This window comes from Martes martes (genome assembly GCF_963455335.1).
Source record: "Martes martes genome assembly, chromosome: 9".
Taxonomy (NCBI): Eukaryota; Metazoa; Chordata; class Mammalia; order Carnivora; family Mustelidae; genus Martes; species Martes martes.
The window spans coordinates 41,160,138-41,174,817 of record NC_137896.1 but is presented as its reverse complement, the minus strand read 5'-3'; the positions used below and the strand labels follow the sequence as shown (position 1 = coordinate 41,174,817).

The following is a 14,680-nucleotide window of genomic DNA, read 5'->3' as shown; positions in this document are numbered from 1 at the left end:
ATGAATCCCCATGGATCCACTGCTGAGTTTTAACAATGACCAGACTTGCAGAAATTTGGAAAGGTTATATGTAGTAATATTTATTACATATTTTGGTAAATATTTTCCCTTTGCTTTTATGCTTAGAGAGTCCTTCTCTGTCACAATATAAGTGATTAATTATATTCCCATACAGCAGATTTCCCATAAAATACAATGGGAATTATATTCCCATACAGAATGGGTTCATGATTTATCACTTCTATTCTTTTCTGTACTCAGTGCTGGAGGTGGTGGTGAATGCACAAAGGTCCTTAAATGGGTATGAAGGGTGAATGGATCCTCCTGTAAGGAGCTAGTCTTACTTTCAGAAAGCTACTGGATACACCTATAGGAGAAAGAGGCTAGGTCCAGTTTATGTTCCTCAAAACCAGACATTGAGACAAGGACCAGGGAATAGTAGTTAGTTTGGGGAGGGATAATCTCAGGAAGCATATGTTAGGGGCAGGGGAACATGAGATGGGAAAGGGAGAAAAGCCAGCCAGGTGTGAGCTGATGAGCAGGTTCTCCCTGTGGGAGCTGGGGTCAGTCCCTCTGGAGAGCTCCTGTGAACCGGCCACCAGGACAGTGCAGCTGGGCAATTGCCCCTGGATCACAAAGTCTGCTTTGTATCCCCATCAGGTTCAAGGAATTCAAGGAGTTCAAGACTGCCCTGGGGGTGTCACGAGTTCCAGAAAAGCCAAACAGAGGATGGTACATTGCCCTTGGTGCTGATTAAATCCTTTACTCAAGGCCATGTTTAATGGTGCCTACTATTGTTGCCTCTAAGTACTACCTGTTTTGCCACATCTAGGCTTCGTAGGGAAGACTCTTTTGCAATCCTGTCTCATTTCTAGAAGGAACCAAACACACCATGATTAGCCTTTCTGATGTCACTGGAGTTGGTGAAGGGTTAACATTCATGTCAATCCCTCAAGCTGGTTGGGGTTTTCTCTGGATTCAGGTAAGTCACTACCACGAATAAAGCCACAGGGAAGTGACCGAGTGTTGACATTTGCCCGGAAAGTGGGACTTTCAGCGCTAAAAATGGAAAACCAACATGGTTGGCCATCCCTTCTCAAGCTGGCCAGTACTTGAGAGGAATCACCCAAAAGCCACCAACCAGCCTTCCATTTCTCTTTATCACAAATGAATGGAGGGACTGTTACTGCAACCATCGTTTCGGAGGCTGGGTCGCAGACTCCACACTTTGGCAGCTCCTGCCCAACTGTGAACCTTTGCTTGGTTTCAGAGCATAAATCAGGGCTCATGGAGTGCTCCTGAGAGTTCCTCAGCAGGAGGCATCCATTGCCTGCCAGAGGCCCTGGCACTCACTGCCACCATGTCAGACCCACTGCTCTGATTAAATTCCAGCGGGCTGCACTAGGGCTTTGCTTTGCCAATGCCCAATTCATCACTGTCTCCCTGGGCAGCCCTCCACCTCCCTGGCCTGCATGGTGCCCTTCAAGCCACCATTTTGCAAATGATCCCTCTCTTGTACTTTCCAGCCCAAAGAGCTAGGATCTGTGCTTCTGCCCTGTGCAATCCCCCAGGGACTACCTGATTAACAATCAGAGCTCTGTCTCACTTGTGCTTCAGAGGACTTTCTGTAGCCTTGTCTTTAAATATTCCCGAGATGCTCCCTCCAGTAGCAACCCTGAACCGTGATTAATCAGAGGCTGGGATATAGCCATCAGAGCCAGCCACAGACGTACCACAGGTTGCCCTAGGTAGTGCACTTCCTCAAGGTGTGGAAAGAAGTTCATGAATCAACTGTCACTTTCAAGGCCCTCTAGTGTTGTCTAAATGCCTCTTCTGGTTGTCAGGGCAGTGTGAGACCCTGTGGTCCCCCAACACATGGGCTCTGTTGCTCTACCAGTCTCTGCAAGGCCTGCATCTTTCTGACGAGCAAACACATCACCCTACTGGTCCTTTATTACCCAGACAGGGAGGATTCTAAGCCCAAGATTAGATTTTGTCAAACTGCACTCTGGAGATTGTAGCAGGTGGCAGTGGGCATAAGCCCACATTCCTCAGCCCTTCTGTGCACTGGGGATTTCCAAATGCCAGCACAGGCCTCTCTTCATAGAAGGGTTTTTTCCCCAAGAGCCTGTTCTGCACACCTGCCCCTGGACCAAGAGTGCTGTGTCATTTAGGTTGACCATGACTTTTACCCCAGTTCCCTTGCCATTGGCAGGGATGACTCCAGTGCCTGTTCTGCATGGTTTTCCAGTTTCCCAGTGGGATTAAGCTCCAGTTGTTCCCAGGGGTAGCTGGTTCGATGACACTCTTCTTTGGCCCCTTTCTTCCCTGTCATACCTCCCCCTTCACTATTGGTCCTCCCTTTAGCTCCCAAAGCAACTACATGAACTCAATTCTTGTCTTGGGGTCTGCTTTTATGGGATCCAACTAAGAAAGAAGTCAGTTATTGGATATCTCATAATTCAAGGGTCTATGACTATCACCTACTTCCCACATAAAATGTGAAAAATGCTTTTATTGTGTGGTCATCATGTAGACTAAAAAGAGGGAAAAAAACAAATAAAGGGAAACAATTTCCTTTCTTTTTCTCTTCTTTGCTCCTTGCTGCCTCACTTAAGCATTCACTGAAGAAATACAGGAAATGCAAACTCAGATCTGTGAGGAGCCAGGTAGGTGATGTTTATGTGTGAAATAGAGGTCAGATAATTTGGGGTGGTAGGCTCTGTGGCAAACAGTGCATCCCCCAAAAGGTCCTTCAGCCTCCTTTTCCTCTTCCTCTTCCTTTATCATTGCTATGTCCGTCAAACAAAACGTACCCACAAGACGCTAAAATTCAAAGACAAGCACAAGGCCTACCTTTGTGAGCTAGGTCATTATTTTCCTCCTTTGTTTCGGTGGAGACTACCTTTCCGAGGTAGACTTCCCTTTAGAGTAGACCAGATAACCGAGAGGAGCTCTTTGCTCATGTATAATAGACCAACACGTACAAGATTCTACAATTCTGCCCCAAAAAATGTCACCTTGAAACAAGGAAAGAACCATTCCCACAGCTTGGGGGAAAGTCGAATGAGAAATCATGTATTTTTCATCATACTCACTTCACTTTCTAAAATATTTACACGCTGTCATCTGAAGATAAGTCATAACAATTTTTCTCTTTAAGTTTTGGTGCAGTTGGCATGCTTTCCAGAACAATCACACTTGAAAGGGCCTTTCTAGTTGCAGCAGGAGAGGCTACAGATGGAGGAGAGAGACATATCCAGACTTGAGATGTGGGGAGCAGTTCAGAAGTCCGTGGAAAATGACAGCAGCCACTCGGGAATTTGCTGCATTGAATGCCATGTGCATCGTAAATTCAGACTGAGGACAGATGTCACTTACATATCTCTCTTTTTGGCCTTGGGTTTCAAAAAATGCTTCTCAGTGGAAATCCCTGTCTGCTGGGGAAGGATGACATCTGCCAAGTGTTCCCCAGGGTACTGTCACCTGGTCCTGGGTCCTTGGATATGCAACCTTTTCTCTCCAGCCACACAGTGAACAACACAGTAACCAAACAAGCGGTTTGTGTATCAAAATTTTATCCTAAAACCTCCAAACTGTTGAGGCACTGAAATGGGGCGGCACCACCTCCTCCTACCCCTGCCCCCATCCTGTTGGTAAGCCCCCTCTGTAAATGGTACTGTGCCTTTCAAATGTCAGGGGACCTTGTGGCTCTCAGATGGGCTGAATGCTGATGATGGCACACAGGAATTGTTGCAAGCTTCTCCTTTGAGGAACGATGTTAGAAAGCAAAGGAAGACTGCCTCTCAAGGTGTCAGATGCGAATAAGTTGTAAGTGGATCAATGCTCAGCTGTCTTAGCTATCCGAAAGGGAGCCAGGTGACATCAAGGATAACTGAAAAAGTGACCATGCTGTTTCTGCACTGCTGGAGTCTGGCCAAATCTCCATTCTAAGACTGGAAGGTATATGGTTTTCTAGATGGGCTGTAACCAAGTGTGGGAGGTGTGGACCACAGTAGATTGTCTAGCTGTTCTGGAAGGTCAAAGTCAAGGTGTCAGCAGGGTTGGTTCCTTCTGAAGGCTGGGAGGGAGAATCTGTTCCATGCCTCTCTCCTAGCTGCTGGGGGCTTCCTTGCCTTGTAGAGGCATCGTCCCGAACTCTGCCTTTGTGTTCTCTGGGCGTTCGTCCCGTTTGCCTGTGTCCCAAATTACCTTTTTAATACAGACACTAGTCTTATCAGATTAGGGGACCACCCTGCTCCAGAATGACCTCATCTTAATTAATTACAACTGTAATGGCCCTATTTCAAAATAATGTCACATTCTGAGATGGGGGTTAGGATTTCAACATATGAACTTTGGTGGGGGGGGGGAGAAGAATTCCACCCTTAAGACAGGAGAAGCTCATGGTGTTCTATTTCTATTGAGACTTCTGAAAGAATTCAACTGTTCAGAGGAAACTTCCCCTCCAGAGCTCTACAAAGCCTGTACAATGGTGACAACTGCCACTTGATTTTACCAGAACAGAAAAGAAAGGGGCTCTGTTAGCAACCTTCTGACTGACCTCTGACCCTTCAAGTTCTAAACCTATCCAAGGGACCTACATTTGTTAGTTTTGGAACCTACCAGAGAGAGAAGTGTCTCCCCTAATTTGGGGCCAAGATTCCCCCTCAAGCATGGGAGTGGTGGGGGAGATGGAGGCTGGAGTAGAGCCCGACAGGTTACGACAAATGAGGCTGCTGAGGGGGTCCAGTCTATGCAGACATAGCACATGAACATAAGCCCCAAGGAAGAGGAACAGTGGATTCAGAGAGCGACACACAAAGAGAGACAGGCACCAGAGAACAGCCAAGCCCTGTGCCCATGGGAGCTCCCATAGGGATTTCCACATGCTCTGTGGCCAGAATCCTGCAGCCATGTTGGATCCAGAACGTATGTCTGGTCCCAGCCTGGATGAGGTCCTGTTCGAATCCATCCCATCGATCTTGTCCCTCATCGTGTAACCCTATAAGAAACCCCTTAAGCTGAGCCACCTGAGCCCTTGCTCCTGCAGCTCAGAGAAACACCAGAGCATCCAGCTTGGTCATCAATCCCCTCACCTTACCACCCAGATGAAGATGCACAGTGCCATTACTTCCAGAAAACAAGTCACCTCTACTGCCCTTTCCTAGTCATTGGGGGATTTTCAAAACCATATTATCTCGTGGTCTTAGTATCTTGGGGTTATGAGATACATATTCTAGAAATCATTTAGAGAAGCACCTCTCAAACGTAAGTGCAACCTTGTTAAAATGCAGACTCTGATACAACAGGTGGGCAGATGGGGCTGAGCTCTGTGTCCCTCGCAAACTTGCAGGTGGTCCAGTGGCTGCACAGTGAGGACCACTGATATGGACTATTTTACTGAAGAAGAAAGTGAGGCCTGGAGAACCTAAGTGACTAGTGTGAATTCCTGTGGCCAACACAGGATGGGATTGAGGTGAGAACTGGGATCTCCCAGCTGTCAAGCTCAGCTCTCTAATTTCATGCCAACTCTTAAAAAAAAAAGTCCCTGCAACAGAGGCAGACCTCCTTTCGTGCAATGCTAGCTGTCTAGTGAAGATGGAGATGATAGGCCACAAGAGAGGTTGTGGGTGATTCCATCATCCCAGGCCCCATGTGCTTCCTTACATGAGGAGACTGTGACAGCCCTGATTGGAAGAGAAATTGTGTTTGCAAAGACACAAAGGCATGGATCGGCCTAGAAAACTACTTGCAAAGATAGCTAGTGCGTTGGGTCGGGCCCGTGGGCCAAGGTTGGTGGACCCCTTCTCTAAAGGGTGGCACTTTGTTTGATTCATTGTTTATTATTGTTTAGGGCGCAGACTGTCGATTTTTGTCCAGTGAGATGGTTTAGTCCATTAAAACTAGGAATTGTGGATGTAAGAAACAATTTGAGGATCCAAAGTTAGACTTTATATAGCTAAATTTAATGGAATCAAATGGAACTCATTTAATCAATTCTTCTACAAATTGTACACTTCCCAGTATCATAGATTTGGATTCAATTGGAATACAAAAAAGGACATGGGAACAAGAGCTAAGGAATGATTGTAGAGGCCATGGCTGGTGGAGAGAGGGGGGAGAAAATGGGGTAGCAGAAAGCTTAGCCTACAAAAACCTACATTGTTAGGCACAAATTTGATTCTGAGCTTCCTGGCAGCCAAGGGAAAGAGTGAACCTCAATGAGATAATGTCTCAGAGAGGGTTCACTGGAAGCAGAGTCTGAAGTAGGGACTTGGCCTTACCAGGTGTACTGAGAACAAATGCTCAGGGGGAAATCTGTCAAGGAGGGAGTGAAACAAGATAGGCAACGAAGGAACCCCAAATGACATGTTCTCAAGTTAAGTTAAGCTTTGGCCTGATTCACTGGAGGTTCTGAGGTAATAAATGACACTTCAGAGTAATCCCTGCTGGGAGCAAGCAGGCTCGTCTCTTCTACCCTGAATTAGTCATTGGTTATGGGCTGCTTCCTGGGTGTGTGTGTGTGGGCATAACCATCTGGATGAAAGTCTCCCATAGGCCAGGGTAATTCAGTTCTCCAGGAAAGGGGAAGTCATGAGTTATCAGCTGGGGGTGCCCCCCAAGGCTGATAAAGGAGATGTAGGTGGGCACCGCTGGTGTTCACTACAGTTACAGATTTCTATGTGACTTTTAATCTTTCAACCAACAAATGTCACTCACATATTAACTCCATAACTATTGATTGAACAGCGGATCCATCATGTTTTCAAGTTGTGAGGCCAATTTCTGAGGATTTTTTTCCCCCAATTAAGAGCTCTTGGAAATATTTCTTTTTTATTATGTTCTCTGAGGATAGTTGGTGTGGAAAATGTATTCTCTGACCTCAGGAAACGTATTGAAAAAGTTGGCTTCACTATTATCAAAAGATAAGTGTTGGCGAGGACGTGGAGAAAAGTGAACCCCTGTGCACTGTTGGTGGGAATGTCAGTTGGTGCAATCACTGAGGAAAAGAGTGTGCATGTTCCTCAAAGAGTTAAAAACAGAACTACCCAATGACTCAGCAGTCCTACTTCTGGGATAATCTGAAGGGAATGAAATTACTGTCTTTACGTATCTGTATCCCCAATTTCACTGCAGCATTACTCACACTAGCCAAGACATGGAAACAACCGAATTGTCCATCAATGCATGAATGCATAAAGAAAATATGAGATACACACATACACTCAGCCATAAAGAGAAGGAAATCATACCATTTGTGACAACATGGACAGACCTAAAGGGCATTATGCTAAGTGAAATTAACCAGGCAGAGAAAAACAAATAACTTCATGGTATCACTTATCTGTAGACTCTTAAAAAAAGTCAAACTCATAGAAACAGGGAGTTACCAGGGCCTGGGGCCTGAGGGGTGAAGAGGACTGGGGTGACCATACCTAGGTCAAATGGTATAAGCTTCCAGTTATAAGATGAGTAAGTTGTGGGATTTAACAGTGACAATAGTTAAAAATAAAACAAAACACAATGTTGACATTTTGTAACACTTTAAAACAACAACAAAATAGCCTTCAGTTGTCCACTCAAATTTTTTTCAATATTTTTACCTTTCCAAGCTACTGTTGAGTTTGGGGTGTTTTGTACACACACCTATCTTAGTGACATAAATGTACAAGTAATAAGTTCATGTATATTTCACATAGACCTTAAATAACTTAAACAGAACAAATGAATTTTGTAGTTCGTTTATAATGATGCTAATTTATATATCCAAACATGGTTATAACCATTCCATCCATTTGAGATCGGTCAAAATCCAAGAAGAAAACTTAATAAAAATTCCTAAAATGCACTTCCAAAAGTCCATCCACTAAACGTGACACACTTGTCTTTCCTTCACTTAGGACCTGACAACTCTTACTCCACGTACCATGTGGTAATCTTGGGAAATGTGATTCCTATGTCCATGGCTGATTAGACAAGCAAACTCAAAGCATGGAAAGGGCATCACTGTTACCTGATGGCAAGTCCAACCTTGAAGACAAGATTAAGACAAAATGACTAAGTACTCTTGAGTGGTTGGTGTTGTGGCGCCAATGGTAAGGAACTCGGCCCATCCTAAGAGCTCTCGAAGACAAAGCAGTGTGGCAATTCAAGTCTGGAGCTTTCCACTGGCGGCCCAGGACTCTTGGAGCTGAGACCAGCCATCCCCACTGTGCCCTGTCTGAGTTCTTGACCCACAAGACTAGCAAAACACTGGGCATTATGCCACAAAGTTTTGGGGAGATTGACGAAACATCCATAATGACCTGGATAAACACCAATTCTTCCTGGGGAGCTTCCAATGCCAAACACTGGCGTATTTATCTCATTGACACCTTACAATGATCCCAGGAGAAATGAATGATTATCACCATTTTACAGGCAAAATGCAGTAGTACAGGGAGGTCAAGTCATTTGCAGATACACCCAGACACTGAGTGTCCTAAACGGGACCTGAACCCAGAAGACTCTGATCTTGGGGCCTAGCTCATATCTTGTTGGAGATGACCCTGCCCTGAGGTGGTAGGAAGGGAAATTCTTTCCTCTCACATGGGCAGCTGACTGGAGACACTCCCTTTGGAGGCTCTGTCTTGGTTTCTTCTCCTTGGCTCTCTCTGTTCCTGGGCTAATCTCAGGGAAGGGCAGCTTCAAAAACCAGGGGCTCATGGGTGCTGGAGCCGTCCCTTCCACACCCAGATGCCACTGCCTGGGGCCTGCTCCCAGCTGACCTGTGGCACAGTGGGGGTGCCAGCACAGGCCCCCAGGATGACCCTCCTTCCTCCCCGTTCCTTTATGCAAATAGGACCAGCATTGCTGTCTGAAGGCAGCCCCTGCAACCTCTTGCCCCCTCCTCTTTGCCCTTTATAGGAGCCCCCTCTAATAAATTCTCACCTCTAATCCTGTTTGGGGGTCCATTTCTCCGAGGTCCTGAGTGATAGCCCCACCTCTGCCTCCTTCCCTGCCCCTTGCTTCATTCTCATCACCTCCTCTGCATGCCTCCCCCACTCAACGCCCCCCACGCTACCCCCCAGGATAGGGGCCAGGTGGCCACAGCAAAGTCCTTACCTTGTTGACGCCGTCGGCCATGGCCTGAAGTGTGAGCTCACGGGGACCGTCCACTGTCTTCCCATTGTCAGTCGGGCCCCAGCTGGCACTGTAGATGTCGATCAGCTGAGGCATGTGGCTGATGGATGAGGCCTCGATGATGTCCGTCATGAACGGCTGGTCCAGCATCCGGATACCTGTGGCCCCATGTGGGCAGGGAAACACCGCGTTTGGTCGCCCAGTGGGGCAGGAGGGTGACAATGAGGGCTTGAGTCCTGGGTACGGTTGGAGGGTCTGCCACCCGCATGTCCTGGGGGATGCTATGGCATCTTGAGTCCAGCCTCAGGCTGGATGGGCTACACCTTCAGAGGATGAAGAAGGGTGCACAGACCATCTCACTCGATCCGTTTGGGGCCCTGCCCACGCCTTTGGTTATATAACTATTTGAAGAAATTGTTCCTCGCCCCCAAACTTGACTAGAATTTCTGATGGGGAGAGACCACCTGTGTTAAAGAGATTCCTTGATAAGTGTGTTTCCCAGTTTTGAAACTGAAAGCTCAGTTTTCAGCGATTGGGTATGGACAGGTGGGTGAGCAGTTTTGGAGGAGCAATACACCCACTGTCTGGACAGTGGGGGGGTGCAATTGATATTAAATATTTCAGAGAAAATCCTAGAGATTAGGGGGTAGAGAGAGTGGCAGGAACAGCGCAGAGATCAGGGGAGTCAGGAAAAGAGAACTCCAAGTTGCGCAGTAGCTGAGAAGGGGTTTGCAGAATAAGAAATGTAGAATGAACCATTATGAAATACATTAGTAATGGAGTGCATGACACAGTCCCCCCCTTCTTTCTCCCCTATGTCATCTATGTAAAGTTTGTGCTCTTCCAACAAGTAGCTGAGACGTTAAAAAGGAGCGGAGTCCTGCGGTCCACGATTGTGTGTGGGTAAACCTGAGCTGCACATGGGGATGCAGAAGGGGGTGCACTGGTGGGCACCCATAGTTCACATCACCCTCTGACTATCCCTGACAAGGCTCTTCAGGGTTAGCACAGCAGCAGCCAATGGGATGGGCACTTGGTCCCTCTATCACTACCCTCCAGATATTGCTGTTGGGGGCCATAGTGTTCTCTGCACCGTACCCTAGTTCTCTTTTGTGGTAAGGACCCTAGAATGTTAGAACAGCTGCCCTAAGTCTTTCTTTTCATGGGAATTATGAAGTGAAGGGACTGGGCTCTACATAGTCAAAACCTGGATCTTGATACCTCTTAACTATATTTACCATGGCCAAAGGACACTAGGACACAAGCATCACTCTCCAGCATGGCATGCAAGCCCATTTAAATAAGGACAAGCCAGGTTCTTGCAGGGCCCGTGAAATTGACATAAAATTGTCTCTTCTCCAAGGGTCTCTCCTTCCTCCTCAGTGTCCCATAGCAGACTTCATGTACTTGCATACACTTTCTCACAATGCTTGTCCTTCTCTGACTAACCCGTGTGCTCAGTAGGCGTATCCCCAGCCCGTCATTCTGCATCCAGTCCCCCTCCTCCCCTTGCGTCCTCCAACCCCAGCCCCTCCAGCACCACACTTTCTGCCTTCTAGCATAATTGCTTGCTTGTGAGTTTCATTTGTGGAAGGCAATTACAACCTTAAGTAAGCATTGCTAAGAGAGGCATCCAAAATCGTATGGGGAGGATGCCAGGAAGCATGGCCTCTGCCCATCTCCTGTTTCAAGTTTTGGAACTTTTGGACTTTTGACTTATCAATTAGAACTTGTTGATTGCACCTTAATCACCTCCCGGAAAACATCCTTTTACTCTGGACTGAAATGGAGATAATGTAGCATGTGTTAGACAAAGAGCAAACCTTAGACATTCCCTTTAACTCTGTCAGTACAAATGATAAGTCTTTCGAAAGAAGTTACGGGAGCTTGTGGGGTTTGCCTGTGTAAGCCCATACTCCCTGCTTGCAGTTTGGAGCACAGTTTGGATGTCATTTTACTCCATGTCTCCTTGATTACAATCCCTAAGACCCAAATAAACACTTTCGGTTGCTTTACAGCTCCTCTTGGTCAACACATTCATCACTAGACAGTGAAATCTCTGAGTACTGAGCATGTGTCTGTTTTGTTCTTTTCTTGTGTCCTAGGTTATAAACATTATTTTAAGCTTGAGAAATATTTGGAGGGTAGATGTATGTTATCATTACTGTAGCTGATTTTTTTTCTCTAACAGAAATGACAAGTCCAGAAGAATAAATAATAACATGCCAAGATTTTACATTTATGGGTTTTCTCTATCCATAAATCAGGTCACCATTCTTGCCAACAAATGTCCAATAATCAGTTTACGGCCTTTCCCATGGGGAGAAGCTCATACAGAATGAGCAAAGTTTTTGGTTTGAATTTTCTGGAAGCTAAGGTTTGTGTTTTTAAAGCAGATTTCATTTATTTATTTGACAAAGAGAGAGAGGAGAGAGAGTGAGAGCAGGGAGAGCGGCAAGCAGAGGGAGAGGGAGAAGCAGGCTCCCCAAGGCGCAGAGAGTCTGACTCGGGGTTCTGTCCCAGGACCCCGGGGTCATAACCTGAGCTGAAGGCAGATGCTTAACAGACTGAGCCACCCAGGTGCCCCTCGAAGCTAAGTTTTAAGGTTCATTTTATAAGAGATAGGAAGTCTAAAACCTCCCATTTTGATTTTGGCCTCCCTGTATTTATTTTAAAAATGCATTCAGAAATAGTAATCAGCTGATCACAGAGTAAACCAAATAGTGCAGCTTCTTTTGGCCAGAAGTCGTGCCCAGTTTCTGGGTATGGAAACATCGCAGAGAGGCTGGTTTTCACTTGCCCACTAGAAGAAAACCCAAATGGTCTTGAACTTGTCTAGATGAGCAGAACTGAACAGCTCGCTTCAACCAGAAGGTGAGAGAAATTCAACCCTGCAGAAGTAGACCTGAGCTGTCCCGCGTGCCAAACAAAGACAACACTGCATTTCATCATCCAGCCAGTACGGTGCATCCAGCCCTGCCCTTTACCCCCTCTCTTTGCAGCTTTTGTCTCCCTGCCTCTTTTCCTCTTCTTGCCCTCCCTGGCTCCCTTTGTGCTGCACAGAACAGCAGAGCTAGTGTGCATTAATCTTCTGACTGTTTCAGCATCCAGGGACACAGGGGCAGCCACAGACTGGGAGCGAGGCTCTCATTCATATTCTGGGGCCAGGCGCCCGACATTCCTTTAATCTTGTTAAGCTCGGGAGGAATGAGGCATGCATTAATTGAATGAGATACAGTATTCATTTTTGCAAGAGACTGCACCATTTGTAGCCAAGACAGAAGCTCAGGGTGACCCAAGGGTTTTCTCTCTCCTTTGCCCCTGGATGCTGTAGGAACTATAGAGGGGCACAGAGAGAGGGACAAAGACAGAGACAGATAAGAAAGAGAGAACAAGGGAAGACAAGAGTAAAGGTGAGAGGCAAAGGGAGAGAGGGAAGCCCCGGGGGCTAGGACTCAGTGCGTTCACAGTTGGAAAGTGCTCTCCTGGCTGGTGTGATTCAATGGCATCAGGAAACACAGTGCGCACATCAAACATATCTATCCCCCCACCATGTGGGTCTGATCACCGCACTACTGACCAGTGGGGACTCTGAGACTTCCTTCTCTAAGAGCTGCAAGGCCCAGGGATTTGAGTTAAATCCTTTCTACCTCTGCCCTTATTATAAAAGGGGAACTTGTACTCCACACCAGCAAATGCTGCATCTGCACGAACCTCAGTGTTGCTAATCACCCCCTTTTATGCTCATGAATATAAATCTGCAGGCTGAGGAGCAAATTCACGCTGACCTAAGGATTTGAAAACATGTTCATCATTGTGTTGCTATGTGATTTTTATTGGTTTGCTTTAAAACACAGATAAAATTATGGGAACTCCCAGGAAAGGTTTTGAGTTCTGTCGGCCAAATATGTGGAGGCAATTCATTGGTGGCCGTGAAATTTCAGGGTATTTCAATAAGGGTCAACAGTATGGTTTTCAAACTCTTTTTTCCAGAATCGTGGAACAAAGGAGATCCCATCACAAAGCTCAAGGCAAAAATCTAGATGCTTTGACTTAACCAGGCTGGCAGGTAAGGCAATGCCACCTGGCCTGGCCTCACCCTGGGGTTGCTCTGCAGAACTCTGCAGAAGCCCAGTGTGGTGCTCCCACCCTCAAATTTCTACCCGTCCCCTCAGTCTGATTATTCTCTTCCACTGTGCTTTGGTTTGGTCTCAGCAGTGATCAGTATCTGATATTATTGTGCTGATTTCACTGATTGTCTGCATCTTCTCTTAGACTCTAAGCTGTGTGAGGACAGGGGTCCTGTAGGTGGCCTCGCAGCTGTATCCTACCACCCACAGCAGAATCAAGTACGCGGTAAGCACCCAGCAGTAACTGTTGAGTGTTGGAAGGGACTGGCAGCAAGAGACAGCATCTCCCAAGCCTTCGTGCAGTTTTGAGCTTTAATAATCTCAGAAGTACAAACCTGACAAATTTCAAGAAACATCTTTTGAAGGCATTGTTATTTATATTTGCTGTACAATTTTTTTGGGGGGTTGCAAATTTTGGACAGTAAATATTTAATTTTAATTTTTTATCTTATTCCCTTTGATTGACGATGTCAAACACTGATTTAAAAATCAAAAGGAAGGGGCGCTTGAGTGGCTCAGTGGGTTAAGCCTCTGCCTTCGGCTCAGGTCATGATCTCAGGGTCCTGGGATCGAGCCCCGCATCGGGCTCTCTGCTCAGCGGGGAGCCTGCTTCCCTTCCTCTCTCTGCCTGCCTCTCTGCCTACTTGTGATCTCTCTCTCTATCAAATAAATAAATAAAATCTTAAAAAAAAAATCAAAAGGAAGAGAGGCACCTTGGTGGTTCAGTCGGTTAAGCATCTGCTTTCAGCTCAGTTCATGATCCCAGGGTCCTGGGATCGAGCCCCTCCTTCATTGGGCTCCCTGCTCAGTGGAGAGTCTGCTTCTCCCTCTCCCTCTGTCCCTCCCCCTTATGTGCTCTCTCAAATAAATAAGTAATCTTTAAAAATCAAAAGGAAGAAAAGAATTAGATTATTTTCCTAAAGCATTACTGAATAAAGGCATTTTCAAAGTCAAAAACTTAAAATTAATCTTTTTCTTCAAAATTCATGAAAGTAAGTAAGTGGATAAGGGAATGTAAATAATTAAACCTCAAATATACATATTTTTGAGGTTATTAAAGCTTCAAGATGGCACTAAGATTTTTGGACATGCCAAATGGATGTGTTCACATGTTTTAGAACATTTACTTTTTGGGAGCCAGACTAATGGGAGCTTTCCTCCATCCCTGCCCTGTGTCATCTAAAAGAGGTCGTAACAATTGTGTCCATGACAACAGACAGCAGAAATTAAAGAGAGAGCTCATGTTAGAGGAAGTTTCTCAAAGTCACTCATATCCAAAGGCAGATCAGATGATGTTGGAAAGGAATGAGTTTCTTGTCACTGCAGGCATGTGGTTCCAGGTTGGATCCAAGCTATCCCAGAAGGGCAGGAAAAGGGAAGTTATTCAAGCATTTTAGTGTAGGGGCCAAGATCAGAACTTCTGG

General features: G+C 46.1%; 1 protein-coding gene across 2 annotated transcripts in view; it reads right to left on the bottom strand.

The window, feature by feature from the left end:
* Positions 1-14,680, bottom strand: part of PCSK2 (proprotein convertase subtilisin/kexin type 2) — a gene marked incomplete at its 5' end in the record, with an annotated part of 255,695 nt that overhangs the window by 34,835 nt on the left and 206,180 nt on the right. For both annotated transcript variants that reach the window (XM_080812770.1, XM_080812771.1), the window contains one exon: positions 9,109-9,284. In XM_080812770.1, coding sequence (XP_080668896.1) covers positions 9,109-9,284 — 176 coding nt within the window. The remainder of the gene's footprint in view (positions 1-9,108; positions 9,285-14,680) is intronic.